A 15,638-nucleotide genomic window follows, 5' to 3' on the forward strand; every position below is an offset into this window, starting at 1 on the left:
TACTAAACTAGGCCATTAGTCTGCTGTGGTACGGCAGGTCCCATGAGCTCTACTTGATTCTGATGTTTATAGGCCTGGGCTTTTCTCTCCACCTGATCCCAGCTGGGTTTATCTGCTTATGACCTGGCATGGCATTTTCAGAACTCTCCCCCCTCCCTATGAATAGGCCTCTGAACCCTTGATCAGTCTGTTTGCGGAGAGGAAACTGGAACTTAGCCCAAGGATGGAGGGGCTACCTTGCGCTTGTGGTCATGTACTGTTGGCCACTCTCCCTGCCACGCTGAGGGGAACCTTGAACAACATGTGATCCCAAGTGCTGTGGGAAGGGGGGCAGCAGGGCCCCTCTGTGACGCTGCCATCTGGAAAGGCAGGCTCTCCTCTGGGCTGTGCATGCAGAAACACTGGCTTTGCAGGTCTGTCATTTAGAAACCAGACTGCTCTTGGAGATGTCATTGGAACCTTTGCCACACTGGGTCCTCCCCTTATGGGGATGGCTGTGTCTCTGTGAAGCAGAAGGAGTTTCTTTCCTGTTGACTCCAGTGGAAAGGTGGGAGCTGCAGCTTCCAGGACAGAGCTAACTAAAATTTGAAGGGGATCTGGGGTACCAGGAGTAGGTTGTTCAGAACTAACAGCTGGGCAATGAGGTGGGGGAGGAAGACTTTTAGTCTCATCCTTCCCTCCACTCCCATCCTGACTACGAGTTTGTCCCCTCCATCATCAGAGATGGCTCAAGAACCCCCTGGAGAAGGGAGGGGGGAGTTTCAGTGTGTCCACCAGTCCTACTCTTTTCTGTCTTCCTCCCCAATTCCTAACCCCTTTGTACAGGCTAAGTGCTTGGGAGGGGCCCAAGCAGCTTTTGTCCTGGGCTCTCTGCCAAGTGACCATCACCCCCCCCCCCCCCTCTCCCACACACACACATCCCCACACACACCTTAAGGTGTGGGGGGGGGGCTGACACCACACTAGCTGGTGCAACTCCCTCACCAGGGCTGATGCTGTTTCCAGGCCATTCTGACTGGGATAATTTTGTCTGAGGTTTGGAAGCTTCAGTGCCCGCCTTCCCCCTTTCAATGCACATGTGCGCTTAGAGAAACAAGCGTTTTAAAAAGTGGCCCCAGTGTGTGAGTTCCAGCTGCCCTTCCCCTTACGAAGCACTAGTCAGTCAGGCAAGGACCCCAGTGTGGGTTCTCTGCCACCTTCATGATCTTCCCGCTCCACTTTGTGTGGAAGAAAAAGTGCTGTCTGGACCATTGCTTCTAGCAGGACTCATGCCAGTTTCCCTGCCCTTTGCTAACTTGTCTGCAACTGCGGGCTTCTCTGCAGAAGGGGCTCGGAGGTAAAGGGGCTGTAGTCAATATGTTCTGTACTCTTGGTTCAGTGTGTGTAACAATCTGGGAGGGTGGGGCCTACCCCTAAGAATCAGGCCTGGGGAATGGAAACAGCTGATCTGGTGAAAAAGTGTTCAGTTCTCTTTGCAGAGGGGAGAGAAAGCAAATCCCTCTCTAGGGCCAGTGGAAAGGCAGAGCTTTGGCGTGGGGCTACATGAGTCCTTATGCTACCAACGTCTCCGAGGCCTGGACCTGAGTGCTGTTAGTGGTTTGTGATGTATGATTTTGTGAGGAATAAACATTAGGATTATTCCAGATAAAGCATTTAACTTCCATTTCCTTCCCAGTAACATTGGTGGGAACATTATCAACCAGGTGACCCTGGACTTCTGGCGAGCTGGACGGGCCAGGGAGGAGATCACCATGGAATACTTGGAGCAGCACCTGTGCATGGAGCTGCTTGAGTCCACAGGTAACTGAGCTAATCGATACAAGTCTGCACTGGAGTTCTGCAGTCCGCTGCCCCTTCCCATGTCTTTCTGCTCCCTGCCAGCTCCACCCCGGGGACTCATTGTTTTGATTGGCTCTTTCATGGTCCCTCAAAGATTACTGAACACCCCCCACCGCCCCCACCAAAATCTATCTTCACTACATCCCTGGGGAGGTAGGTCAGTGACTTGCTTCACAGTCACGGTGGCAAAGCTGGGGTTTGAACCTAGATATCTTGCGAGAGACCAGTGCCTTAGCCTCTTCTATCTGAGCTACAGCCCCTATTATCACTTATATGGTACTTCTACTCCACTCCCTTTTAACCAGTGTCTCCGCAGCTCAGCCTTAGCCCATGCTATGCTGGCATATCCCAACCAGGTGCCCACAGGATCCTCTTCCCCTTTCACTCTCAAATCCCTACTGATAAGTAATGCCCTGTTGGCTAGCTGGTCTTAAGAGTGGGTGTGCTGACCACTTCCCTAAAACATCATTGATTGCTGTTGGTGGTATCACTAGATGGTTTCAGACATGTTCCCAGAGGTAAAAGTATGTGTCATGTGTGCAATCTATAAATACCTGTCAGATTTCCTAAAAAACAGGATGAGATATGGGGCAGATGGAGCCTCACAATTGCGTGGGCACTTCATTAGTCAAGGTGACTATAGCCACCCTACTCAGGACATGGTGCTGGAGATGGCTCTGCTCAGCACCCAGACCCCACTGCTCAGAGTGAAGAGAGGCCCTGTCTTGAGCCCAGCTACCTGGAGACCAGGACATGCGGGGGCAGTACCAGACCCCCCCCCAGCACTCCTTCTGGCAGACTTTTCCATTTGGGTCTCTGTAGTGGCATGCAACTCTGACATCATCATGCAGCAACAGGACCAGGAGTGGCACATGGACTGTGGAGCCACATAATTTCTCATGCAAAAGAGTGAATGTGGCTTCCTACGCGGGGAGTGTTTCATGATTTCTGTGTGTAATTGAAACCAAGAACCTCCCCAACCCACCCCCTTCCTCAAGCTGCTTCTGCATGTGTTAAGGTGCCTCTCTCCCCTGCCCCCCCCCCCTTGCTGTTGCATGTTTGGGTGAGTAGTGTCAGAGACTCCCTTTTTTCAGGACTGAAGGACCTTTTGTTTCGCCTTAACTCCAAGGCAGAAGAACCAGATAAATGATTAGCCAAGGCCCCTTCTCAGACAATATTTTCAGTGTTGAACCGGCTTCTCCAGGCAAACTGCACTGTTCTTTTAACATTTGTGCTGGCTGAGATTGATGGAGATCTAGGAGCATGGAAGACACACATGGTTCTGTTACAAGCTATGCGTTGAGTGCCCGTGTTGCTCTGGTTTTCATTGCAGATGGTGGCTTTGCCCACAGCCACCTCCTTGAAGAGAACCTCATTGACTTCTTTGTGCCATTCCTGCCCCTGGAGAATCACCATGTGAAGCTGTGTGTTCGGGATGCTTTTCTGGCCCGCAGCCTTCCATACACTGAGGAGGTGCTGGACGAGGTGGTCAGGATGATGGTATTTCTCCCCAAAGAGGAGAAGCTTTTCTCTGCACAAGGTTGTAAATCCGTGGCTCACCGCATCAACTATTTCCTACCCTGACTGTGAGGGGGAACTTTACCAGTGACCAGCATGGCTGCTTGCTGCACGGAGAGACCTGCTCCTCTCGCATGAGCAGATTGAAAATTTACCCACTTGCACAGTGATGGGAACTTTTGAAGTCCCTCAAAACTTGAGAGAGGCCTCCAAGGGTTACTCTCATTGTCATACTTGTATGGCACCTGTGTAGCCTTGAGCTGGTAGAAGGCTGGGCTGGCTGTACCTTTCTTGCCCACTCAAAGGCCCATCTCTTAGCAGTTAGCTTAGAGCAGAAGAAATGATTAGCTGTTGGTAAATGAAGAATTCTGGCTGGCAAATAGTGGTCTAGTTCACACAAGCAGAGTTGGTCTGGGACCTTGGTTTATTGTGGTGTGGGGGGTCTTGGGATTGCTTAATACCTTCAGTTGGAAAGTCTGAAGAGGTCATAGAAGTCACTTCCTTGCTTCCTCTCCTCTGGGCCTCTCCCCCCCATGCATCATTTCCAGCACCTGCAAAGTAAAACAGTGATGGAGAAAAACCTAAACTTGGCTATGGAGCAGAGTGAGAATGTGTGTCCCAGGAACCTTCTTACCAAGCCATCTGTTGTTAACCAGCTATTGGAGAGGATGCCCAGGAGCCTGCACAGATGATGGTACACACAGCTTGAATAGAGACTAGGACTAAGATTCACATCTGCAGCCTCCACCTACTGTGGGCATTCCAGATGTATAACACTGAACTTGCTCTTTGGTGACATTCTCTCATTTGGAGTATGGAAAAATGGTTCCTGACAATTTGTTTAATATAAAGATTAAAAAAACTTTTTTTTAATGTCTAAAGTGAACATCTCTTCAGAACATGCCAACCCTCCCCCTGTCCCCTGCTAGACAGCAAGGTACCAGTGTGTCTGTAATGCTGAGGGAGAGTCTATGAATATGTCTCCAGTACAGCCCAGAAATTCTGTCATAGATAGCATTTGGTGATATGAGCCAGCATCTTCCCCTCACTGAGTCAGCTCCTGCTGGGCACACTCCTCATGCCCAGCTTCCTCAGCATTCAATTCAGGGAGCTCCCAATTGCAGCCTCTTGATTGCGCTGATAAATCAAGAGGACCAGAGTACAGGGGGGCAGACTGTCCTTGTCTTCAGCAGAGGTTGGAGAGTAGTGGCTGTGAAGAAGAACTCTGCCATTTGATTACTGTTACACATTCTGGCTTTTGGCCAGAGATAGTATTACTACAAGAGGGACTGTTTGCTGTCAGGGTACCTGCCAAATGATTAAAAAAAAAAAAAAAAAAAGTCAGCCCTAAAATGTCAATAACAATCACTTACTCCATGGGCTGTAGGTCAAAAAAGTGAAGAGGAGGTGGAGGACACTGTGAGGACAGTTGCCTGGACATTGTACATGTGGCTCTTTGATCTATTTAAACCAGGGATCTCAAACTCAAATCATCAGGAGGGCCACATCACTGACACCATGCTGCCCCCACTCCCTGCCATGGCTCCCTCCTGGAAAGCTGGAAGTGCCTGGAGATAGGCAGAGGAGTGGTAGGTAAGGGGAAATAACTCGGGGGGGCATAGGGAGCTTGGCAAGCTGCAGCAAATAACTGTGCAGGCCACATGCCTTAAACTGTACCAATAGTTAGTCCGCCTATGCACTCACTTTGGAAAAACTCTGTAAAAGTTTGTGTAATTGCCATTGAAGTGGATTTTCAGCTAGTATTCCTACCTGGCACACTGGCTTCTAGTTACTGGTAAGTGACCATGCATGGCTATGAAGCTAAATGGGCCACGTGGTTCCTTACTGTTTTTCTTTTGGGTGAGTGATATTTATTGAGCCTGTTGGAGCAGAAAGGGAAAATATGGTGAAAGTTGGTCTGCTCAGGTTGTTACTGTGTCAAAACAGTATAGCACTCTCTCTTGTCCTTCCCAGCTACACCTCACCAGTACACTTTTGTAATTAACTGTAAACTAAGGCTTTAGAAGTTTAAAAGTTTCAATCCTGCCCCTCTTCGGCCTGTGGAATAGAAGGGTCAATGCTGCTAATCATCCTCCAGTGTCTTAGTGGTCACGTATCAGAGGAAGAGTTAGTCACAGCAGTTTTTTCTTCTGTAAAATGGGTACCAAGAGTACTTGCACAAACTCTACTTGACCACATACATCTCCCTACTTGATTTCACTTCATAGAATCATAGAATATCAGGGTTGGAAGGGACCTCAGGAGGTCATCTAGTCCAACCCCCTGCTCAAAGCAGGACCAATCCCCAATTAAATCATCCCAGCCAGGGCTTTGTCAAGCCTGACCTTAAAAACTTCTAAGGAAGGAGATTCTACCACCTCCCTAGGTAACGCATTCCAGTGTTTCACCACTCTCCTACTGAAAAAGTTTTTCCTAATATCCAACCTAAACCTCCCCCACTGCAACTTGAGACCATTACTCCTTGTCCTGTCCTCTTCTACCACTGAGAATAGTCTAGAGCCATCCTCTCTGGAACCACCTCTCAGGTAGTTGAAAGCAGCTATCAAATCCCCCCTCATTCTTCTCTTTTGCAGACTAAACAATCCCAGTTCCCTCATGTGTTCCAGACCCCTAATCATTTTTGTTGCCCTTTGCTGGACTCTCTCCAGTTTATCCACATCCTTCTTGTACTGTGGGGCCCAAAACTGGACACACTACTCCAGATGAGGCCTCACCGATGTCGAATAGAGGGGAACGATCAATATACATCCCAAAATGCCATTGGCTTTCTTGGCAACAAGGGCACACAGCTGACTCGTATCCAGCTTCTCATCCACTGTCACCCCTAGGTCCATTTCCGCAGAACTGCTGCCTAGCCATTCGGTCCCTAGTCTGTAACAGTGCATTGGGTTCTTCTGTCCTAAGTGCAGGCCCCTGCACTTATCCTTGTTGAACCTCATCAGATTTCTTTTGGCCCAATCCTCCAATTTGTCTAGATCCCTCTGTATCCTAGTCCTGCCCTCCAGCATATCTACCACTCCTCCTAGTTTAGTATCTAGTACTTCAGCGTACCCAAGACTTCAAGAATTACCACCCAAAAGAATAAACCCCATAAAAGCATCAAATCATTAGTTGGTCATGAATTAAGACCAAAAGAAAGCCAGCTCCTCTTCATCAAAGCTTCCTGTTTTTCTCATCTAGGTTAAATTCACATGAAAGGGGAAAACATAAAAAAATCCTGGAACAATCATGGAGCAGGTCCTCAAAGAATCAATCCTGAAGCACTTGCATGAGAGGAAAGTGATCAGGAACAGCCAGCATGGATTCACCAAGGGAAGGTCATGCCTGACTAATCTAATCGCCTTTTATGATGAGATTACTGGTTCTGTGGATGAAGGGAAAGCAGTGGATGTATTGTTTCTTGACTTTAGCAAAGCTTTTGACACAGTCTCCCACAGTATTCTTGTCAGCAAGTTAAGGAAGTATGGGCTGGAAGAATGCACTATAAGGTGGGTAGAAAGCTGGCTAGATTGTTGGGCTCAACGGGTAGTTATCAATGGTTCCATGTCTAGTTGGCAGCCGGTATCAAGTGGAGTGCCCCAGGGGTCGGTCCTGGGGCCGGTTTTGTTCAATATCTTCATAAATGATCTGGAGGATGGTGTGGATTGCACTCTCAGCAAATTTGCGGATGATACTAAACTGGGAGGAGTGGTAGATACGCTGGAGGGGAGGGATAGGATACAGAAGGACCTAGACAAATTGGAGGATTGGGCCAAAAGAAATCTGATGAGGTTCAATAAGGATAAGTGCAGGGTCCTGCACTTAGGACGGAAGGACCAAATGGCTAGGCAGCAGTTCTGCGGAAAAGGACCTAGGGGTGACAGTGGACGAGAAGCTGGATATGAGTCAGCAGTGTGCCCTTGTTGCCAAGAAGGCCAATGGCATTTTGGGATGTATAAGTAGGGGCATAGCGAGCAGATCGAGGGACGTGATCGTTCCCCTCTATTCGACATTGGTGAGGCCTCATCTGGAGTACTGTGTCCAGTTTTGGGCCCCACACTTCAAGAAGGATGTGGATAAATTGGAGAGAGTCCAGCGAAGGGCAACAAAAATGATTAGGGGTCTGGAACACATGAGTTATGAGGAGAGGCTGAGGGAGCTGGGATTGTTTAGCCTGCAGAAGAGAAGAATGAGGGGGGATTTGATAGCTGCTTTCAACTACCTGAAAGGGGGTTCCAAAGAGGATGGCTCTAGACTGTTCTCAGTGGTAGCAGATGACAGAACGAGGAGTAATGGTCTCAAGTTGCAGTGGGGGAGGTTTAGATTGGATATTAGGAAAAACTTTTTCACTAAGAGGGTGGTGAAACACTGGAATGCGTTACCTAGGGAGGTGGTAGAATCTCCTTCCGTAGAGGTTTTTAAGGTCAGGCTTGACAAAGCCCTGGCTGGGATGATTTAACTGGGATTTGGTCCTGCTTCGAGCAGGGGGTTGGACTAGATGACCTTCTGGGGTCCCTTCCAACCCTTATATTCTATGATTCTATGATAAGTGGTTTAGATTCAGCTGTAGTATGGCAAAAGCTGAGATGCTCCCTCTTGCTAAAAGCAGATGGGGGGGGAAGGTTTTAGTAAGTAGTACAGGAGAGCACTTCAGTTACAGAGAAGTTGGAAAAAACGATGAGTCAAATCCTTGCACTCAGATTGGCTGAAAGGAATTTGCATATTGTAGAGAAATAAGCATGTGTGATTATGCAACTCACTCACTTCCAGGTACTGTGGTGGTTTGTGCCTAATTACACAGCAACCCTGCAGTCTGGCTGGAACAATTCCATTTCAGTGGGATTAATAAAATATTGGGGTTCTTTGCAAACCTGCTCACTTAAATGTTTCTATTTTTTACATGTTTGCAGAGATTTTCACTTAGGACCAGGCCAGTTGAATAAAAGCACTCCAATAAAAGCACCAGGTATTCAAGTTTATTTGCCAATAAAATATTGCAACTTTTATTTAAAACAAAATGCAAATTGGCAAAACTTGTGGAACGGCAGGCAAAACCTTGTTTACATCCAGTTTAACACTGTTTGCAGTTCACAGTCAGACAACAGAGTGAGAATTAAATTAGAAAAACAATCAAAAATATATTACAATAACAATTATTAAACAAAACAATTGACAACACTGGTAGTGTGATTGGTGATTAAGGTGTTTTTAGTTTAATCCAATATTGTCCTCAATGAATTCACTACTGATACAAACTGTGCTGAGCTGATCACAATCTTTAACCCCTGTGCACAACACACACATTGGAAGAGTGACCCTTTGGTATAGGCATGTAATTTTAGAGAGAGAAATAAATCAGGTGTTCAGTCATCTATAATTTGCTACCAATATGGAATAGGCTAAAGAGCTGTTTCTATCCTCCAGCTCCACTGACCATCCATGCAAAAATCCACCTGCATTAGGTACTGGAAAGCGTGCTGCGCGCACACACAATAAAGGAGGAGGTTTCTCAGCATGCTCTAGTCACTCTTCTCCATTTGTGGCAGACTCTGGAAGTGGTGTATTGTACATTTAAAACAAAGTGGTGATTACCAGCCTGTCACTTGCATTTGTGAAAAAGTGAAACCCACCACTTGCCAGAGCATAACCCTAGAGAGAGACAGGGGATACTGTATTGGAGACATCCTGCAGTAGTGCTTTGGTCACACATGGTCTCCTTTTAAGTGACAGCACAAATAGCAGGCAAGGCCTTTTTCCACACACACACTGGGCCAAATTTTGAAGCTCTTACTCAGGGCAAGCTCCCAAGGGCTTAAATGGGAGGCTGGATAAAACAGTAAGAAGCTCAGGATATGGCCCATGGCAATTACTGATCCCAGTCACCTTGTAACCCCCACTAGACAGCAGCTTTTTAATCCACTATAGAACTGATGAATAGCAACACAAACACTGGTGCTCTGTAAAACAAAGCAGTTGTGTCATCATCACATCCTGCTGTGCTAGAGTAGGAAGAACTGTCTGTTCCACAGCACAAAATGCTGTCAGAGATCTAGCATTCTTTAAAAAGGTTGTGGAGACCATCTGGCATAGCTTACATATATATTCAGCCTCGTGGCTTGGAAAGGGAAGGGCTTGCTGTGGAAAGCTAATGCTACACTGGGGGTCAGACACGCTGAGAAGGCTGTTACAGTGGGACCAGTAAGGCTATATTGCTGGTTCCCAAGATGGCTGTACTAGTGTCAGCACTTTCAGTGCTACCAAGGAATGTAGAGAGCAGTGAAATTCTGCATTGACAGGAGGAAGTGCCTTGCCAACTGTGCATCTCCAGGTGACCACACAGAAGAAGGAACCAACATTGTACCAAAGTTAAAAACAATCTACAGTTTATCAACAGACACTCGTAAGTTGTGCAACAGCCTCAAACTACTCACAAGTGACCAACTGTCAGGTAGCACCCATGCTAGACTACCAGAAATGGTTAGAGTCAACCAAAGTGAAGATTGTGTGTTTGTTTTGGGGGGTGGGCGGGGCAGGTAATCAGTGGCAAATCTGCCCAGCATGCCTGATGCTTCAAATATAAATGTGTAATGGCATGAAGTGGGTGGGAGGGAAAGGGGTTAGTTTAATATATTAACTCATTTTGCAGTTCTTACTACAGCAGCAACAGTACTGTGGAAGTATGCCACCGGGGCTAGTGCATCCACTTCCAGCAGCTCTGAACACCGTCAGTGCGTTACATCTCTTTCCCCACACAGACTCCCCCCACCTTTGGGACCACTCAGGCTCAGAATTCTCAGCATTAGGTACCAACCATGCCCTACTGCTTTTCCCTTGTGATCTCTGGAGGCCAAAATATGCATTAGTGCAGAAAGGGGAGATCTGTATAGCCAACTGGCCATGCAGTCACTCCAGGACTCTGGACAGCACGTGGAAACCACCCCTATCAAAACAAGAACCCACCATCCATTCTCCTGCCTCTTACAGGCAGGAGCAAGGAACTTCTCTCACTTGTGGACACAAGTAGATCAGATTTGCTGATTAGGGAAAATTCTTAACATTCTGCCCTTTCAGCTTCAATCTCTCACACACACCCCTTCCTCCAGTGTCTCCTCCCTCCCTCCCTCCCCCTATTTTTGAGATGAAACTGTAAACGTGAGAACTCAGTGATCTGAGGTACTTCACAAAAACTCACTCAAGTATCAGTCTTTCCTTCTGAAAGCATCAATTCAGGAACAGAGTTTCCCCTCCATGTGTAATTTTTCCTTTACCCAGACTGACAGTAGCTACCTTTGAACCACATCACTGATTTCTTGGACACATGACAATAAGTTATTAAGGACGGGGTTTGCTCCGGGCACACTAGCAGCTGTTGAGGACACCTGCAGTTCCTGCAGGCTGAGTTCCAGTTTGCTCACGGCTTCCCGGAAGGCAAATTTGTTGCGTGTTTGTGGGATGCAATCCACGTAGCCTGAGCAATAATCCAACAGCTGGTGCCCTGTATCCACCAGCTGGCTGTTTGGCATTGGCTCAGCAATGGCACTCGAGAGGAGGTCTGCACACTCCAGCAGCGCCTCTTTGCTGATTTTGTCCGCTGAGATTTTCTCAGCTGCCTGTTTGGTCTTTCTTAATGCCACTTTAGCACCTGCCGTGCCATTGGCCATTTTCGCTGGTGAGGTGGAAGATGACAACAGAGGCACTTGAGGGGGAGGCATCATGGGCCTCCCAGCTTTTCCACCACCATGTGCCACCACTGCCTTTTTACCACCTTCACTTGTTTCCAGTCCATGATGTGCTGCTGTGGTGTTGCTCAACTCTTCTGCTGTGTCTGAGCAAGCGGGCGGCTGCTGCAGGAGCCTCATCACTGGCGGTGGAGGTGGGGCACACTTTGGTTTTACCCGTCTGGGCCGGTCCCTGTCGCTGGAAGATGTGACCTGATGCTCAGATAAGAGCTTAAATTTATTACCCTGAGAGTCTGTGCCAATAAGCTGCACGTCTGCTGGAGTATGTTTTAGAGTGGGTGAGATTAGGACTGGCACTTTGTGGTTATGAGTGGTTGGAAGTATTGCTGCAGCCTTTGCTGGAGAAGACCATCCTGGTCGGTCTCCATCTTCTAGGGCCCCTTGCCGTGTACCACTGTTTTTTTCTTTGCTTTTAGGGGTTGTTGTTGCCAGACCTGGACAGTCCTTCTCTGCAACAGCTGAATCCCCTGAAGAGGTTCTGACTGGAAGAGCGGTGGCACCTCTTGGCAAGAGTTTGGCTTTCGGTCTCTCTCTGGTCAGAGCAGGGCCTTCTTCAAGCCTTTTGGGAAGCAGGTCAGTGGATCTACCTATGCTCTCCTCTGGCTGAGAGGAGGTGGACACTGTCCTTTCCAGCTGGATTTTTGACCTCTGGCAATTTCTAGGAAGAGTCATTGCCATCCTATCCTGCTCTGGAGGCCCCGAAGACATGGAAGATGTAGAGTTTGACCTTGGAAAAGGCTTTGAAGCGTCTTCCCCACCGGTAGGTTTCCCTGCTCGTAAACCCAGTGTCTTTTTAATCAGGCGTGGTGTAAAGAAACCTGTGATGCCTGACCACCCACCACCAGTACTTGCACTCCCACCACTGTTGGTACCACCGTCATCATTGTAGAAGTTCCTCTGTGCAAAGCCCCCACTGTAGCACTTGGCTGGCGCCAGGCTTGCATCCTGCTGGGTGGGAGTAAAAGAAAATCCATCAACATGCTGCAAGGAAGCAACAGATGAAAAGTTACCCGTGAGCTCATATTTCTTGTGGGGCTGATTCTCCATTTCACGGAAGGAACTGCTACGCTTTGGAGGTGTAGGGGCATTCCTCTTCTTCATAAAGGAGCTGAAAAAGCCACCCTTTCTGTCCCTGGTGAAAGTGGTCTCTTTGGCATCTTCCAAGAGGCCGCTAGGGGACTTGTCCCTTTGCTTGCGAGGCAGTGCTGGAGATCCACTTGTTGGCTGTGTGCTTCTGATAAACCCTAGAGAGAAGAAACAGATGTGAATAAAGAATTGATGAAAACTCTAACTCACCCTGCAAGTTGGTTGAACAGGCCTGGAACATTTAGATGTTCCAAATCTGCAGTGCTCTCTTCTGAAAAAAATATAATTTTGTGCACATCTGGTGTTCTTTAGCAAATGATTTAACACACAAAAATAAGTCGAGAAATTCACTTAACAGAATATCTAGGAGAAAATTGATGAATCTGCTCTTGTCTTCTACTTTCTTGCTATTCCTTTTCCTTTCCCTGTGCCTATTCTCTCTTCCTTCCTTAACTGCTTAAAATGTTTTGGTATTTTACTGTTTGATACAGGACTTCACATATAAAACTGACAAAACACAGCAAGAGATTTTTCTTTCATACAGCAATAAAAGTGAAATTAAAAGGAAAAAAAGTTGAATTTACCAAATTAAAACAGACTACAGCCAGTCCCCGTGGCATAGCTGATTAAATGCCCTAGCATGTCATGACACCAAGCTTTGAGTCAGGCAGAGGTCACAAGTGAAATAAGCCAGAGGAATTCTGTAGCTAGTTCCTGGGCATATGTCCTCACCACAAAGGCTGCTTCACAACATGAAACAGTTATTGAACTCTGTTTTTGAGTCCTAGAATGAGGCAGGAAAGCTTGCACAGCACCTGCCCAAACCAGACCTGCTTTTAATTGGTGCAAGAAATCCCTTCATTTGCTTAGCAATAAAATAAGCAATTTCTGCACACATACCATGACAAAAAGCCCCAAACTTGTTCTGTACCATTTCATACTTCTGAAGAAAAGAGCCATGCTGCTTTTCTCCATATTGGAATCCTCCTTTTTCTCAGCACCTTCAGCTTTCCCAAGAAATCAAGTGTTCCCACAATCTGATCATTCCACTTCACTACTCCAGGAACAGTAACACAGCCAAGATTTACAGGCCCTGTACATGCTCATGGCTGTATTACTTTTTCCTTTCCTACCTTAACTTGACAGTGCACAGCAAGTTTAGGGTAAAAACTGAATACCACCACCTACCCAGGTGAGTATATTTGATAAGTTATTAAATCTACAAAACATCCTGGTAAAATACACAGGGCAGATGCTCAGCTGGTATAAACTATCCATAGTTCCTTTGACTTTAATAGAGCTATAACAATTTACACCAGCTGACGATCTGCCCCACAATGTTCTGGTCACATTGATGCTTTCCTTGTGCCCACACCTGGTGCTGAGCTGGAAGCTGAATGCTCCACAGTATCTTGTGTTCCTTCAATATTCTCCTTGTTCTCTGCCTGTTTCTTCAGAGTCCTAGTCTTGGAGGGAAGCATGGGTAACCGGGGCAAGTAGGGAACTATGGATGAGGAGGAGGCTGTTCTTCCAAGCTCCTCTGCCACCTCTGTAAGAAAAGCCAGGAGAACAGTTGGAACAAAGAACAGCAGAGGAAAGAGCAAGAGTCTGCATCTTTACAACAGGCACTGGACTGGTGAGAAGAGCAACGGATTAAGCCTGTGAACGTAATTTTGCTCTACTTAGTCCAAATATGCAGAGGATTTGTTATTTCCTGATGGTCTCAAGGTAACTCGTTTACATTTTTAAATTCAGCAACAACCAAAAAAAAAAGTTCACATTCTAAACTTTCAGGTTAAGACAGATCTGCTCATGGCCCAAATGCTAACCCAGGAGTTCTAAAAAGTGACCACCTCTACCTTTAATAGGGAGAAGCGGCCTGCAAAGACTAGTGGGGTCCCACAATGCAGGGTTTCCTCTTGACCTAGGAGGCAGCTGCAAGGCTCAAGGTTGAGGACACTGCACCTTTGCATGCTGCAACCCCATATTAAAATAATATGAAGACAGCTTTTATTTTCTCCAATGTATACATATGAGGTGGGTCCTTAAAGCTCCTGGCAACTTGCCAGGCTGCCTCTTGTCTGGGAAAAGTTTGATTGCCCCTATTTTAAACCATCACTGGGGAATTTTAGACAGTGTTTTTTCTGTGGTAGGGAAGAAGATGGATCAACTTTCTTTAAATTTTGTTTCAAAGCTGGTTAGGAGGTGCTGAGGTACTCCCCTCTTGTGACTAATACTGTGTACTATGTTTCAGACTACTGGCTTTTCTACACTACAGGTTATGTCAGTATAACTTACGTTGCTCAGAGGTGTGAATAAGCCACCCCCCCCCCCCCGAGTGATGTAAGGTACACCGACCTTGCTCAGAGGTGTGAATAAGCCACCCCTCTGAGCGACGTAAGGGACACCGACCTAAGTGCCGTGTGGACAGCATTATGTTGGCGGGAGAGCTTCTCCCACTGATGTTGCTGCTGCCGCTTGTTGGGGTGGATTAATTAAGCGGGTGGGAGAGCTCTCTCCCGTTGGCTTAGACCGTACAGCAGCTTCACCAGATGCACTACAGCGGCGCAGCCCCATTGGCGATGCTGCACGGCTGTAGCACTTCTAGTGCAGACTAGCACTAATATTTATTTTCTAGCTACGTCCATGAGGTTGTTGTATCATTTGTTGCTGGCAATGGCACGCTGGGAGAATCTGACTTCAGAGATTAAAGCAGAGAGACTACTCTGTGAAAACAATTTCTATTTGTAGTCATGCAATTTCTGGAGTCACAAATATAAACCCTTCCTATTTTACACCCACCCACCCACCTTCCTCCCTTGTCCCCTGAATGACAGTCAAACTCAGGTCTGCAATGGAAGCAAGAGTTTATTCTTTCTAAAAATCTCTCCTCTTTGTACCTGAATGAATTACTTCAGTTTCCCCTGCACTGAAATACTTCTGAAGTGTATCCATTGCAATGAATATAAACACAAGTTTGCACATGTTGAGAAGAACCTATCAAATGCAGTCAAATGGCCTCAGTATTCTAGCAAGGTGAGCACCAGTAGGCCTGTACTCAGTGAGACAGTGCCTTGGAGGTGAAACTCCACTCTCAACATTTCGAATACAGTAGCAAGGGTACTTGCCTTCAGAGATACTGGAGTCATGGAACATTGTTTCAAAGGCTTGATGGGTCTCAGCAAAGGATGGTCTGTCTGGGGGATTCCATTTCCAGCCTGCAGCATGAGAAAGCAGGGAAGGTCTCAGTGTATGAAGCAGGAATAGTAGACAATCAGTATTTTCACTGAGGAAGGTAGAAAAGCCTCTAACCTACTACCTGACAGACTACAATATCCTACTGATACACTCACTGGCTGTGGAACAGGTCCCAGTATATGCAAGATATAGCAATGATGTGGTGTTGATGGGTCAGGAATTATGTCACTGGATTTAAACCAAGCACCATGTCACCAA

The 15,638-nt window shown here is 46.9% G+C and overlaps 2 protein-coding genes across 10 annotated transcripts in view; one reads left to right on the forward strand and one right to left on the reverse strand.

The window, feature by feature from the left end:
* Positions 1–15,638, forward strand: part of TOR3A (torsin family 3 member A) — a 37,528-nt gene that overhangs the window by 4,150 nt on the left and 17,740 nt on the right. For 4 of the 7 annotated variants that reach the window (XR_012669649.1, XR_012669647.1, XR_012669648.1 and 1 more), the window contains exon 5: positions 1,676–1,800. Coding sequence is in view for 3 of the 7 variants with exons in the window: in XM_048860744.2 (XP_048716701.1) it covers positions 1,676–1,800; positions 3,173–3,423 (376 nt within the window). In the remaining 4 variants the exon portion in view is untranslated. The other 3 variants (XM_048860744.2, XM_048860746.2, XM_075131498.1) reach the window with 2 other exon arrangements.
* Positions 8,333–15,638, reverse strand: part of ABL2 (ABL proto-oncogene 2, non-receptor tyrosine kinase) — a 74,794-nt gene continuing 67,488 nt past the window's right edge. For all 3 annotated transcript variants that reach the window (XM_048860723.2, XM_048860725.2, XM_048860726.2), the window contains exons 9-11: positions 15,311–15,400; positions 13,558–13,731; positions 8,333–12,340 (exon numbers count right to left, since the gene is read on the reverse strand). In XM_048860723.2, coding sequence (XP_048716680.1) covers positions 10,641–12,340; positions 13,558–13,731; positions 15,311–15,400 — 1,964 coding nt within the window. In that variant the 3' untranslated portion in view covers positions 8,333–10,640. The remainder of the gene's footprint in view (positions 12,341–13,557; positions 13,732–15,310; positions 15,401–15,638) is intronic.

The sequence above is a fragment of the Caretta caretta genome, chromosome 8 (genome assembly GCF_965140235.1).
Source record: "Caretta caretta isolate rCarCar2 chromosome 8, rCarCar1.hap1, whole genome shotgun sequence".
Lineage (NCBI taxonomy): Eukaryota > Metazoa > Chordata > Testudines > Cheloniidae > Caretta > Caretta caretta.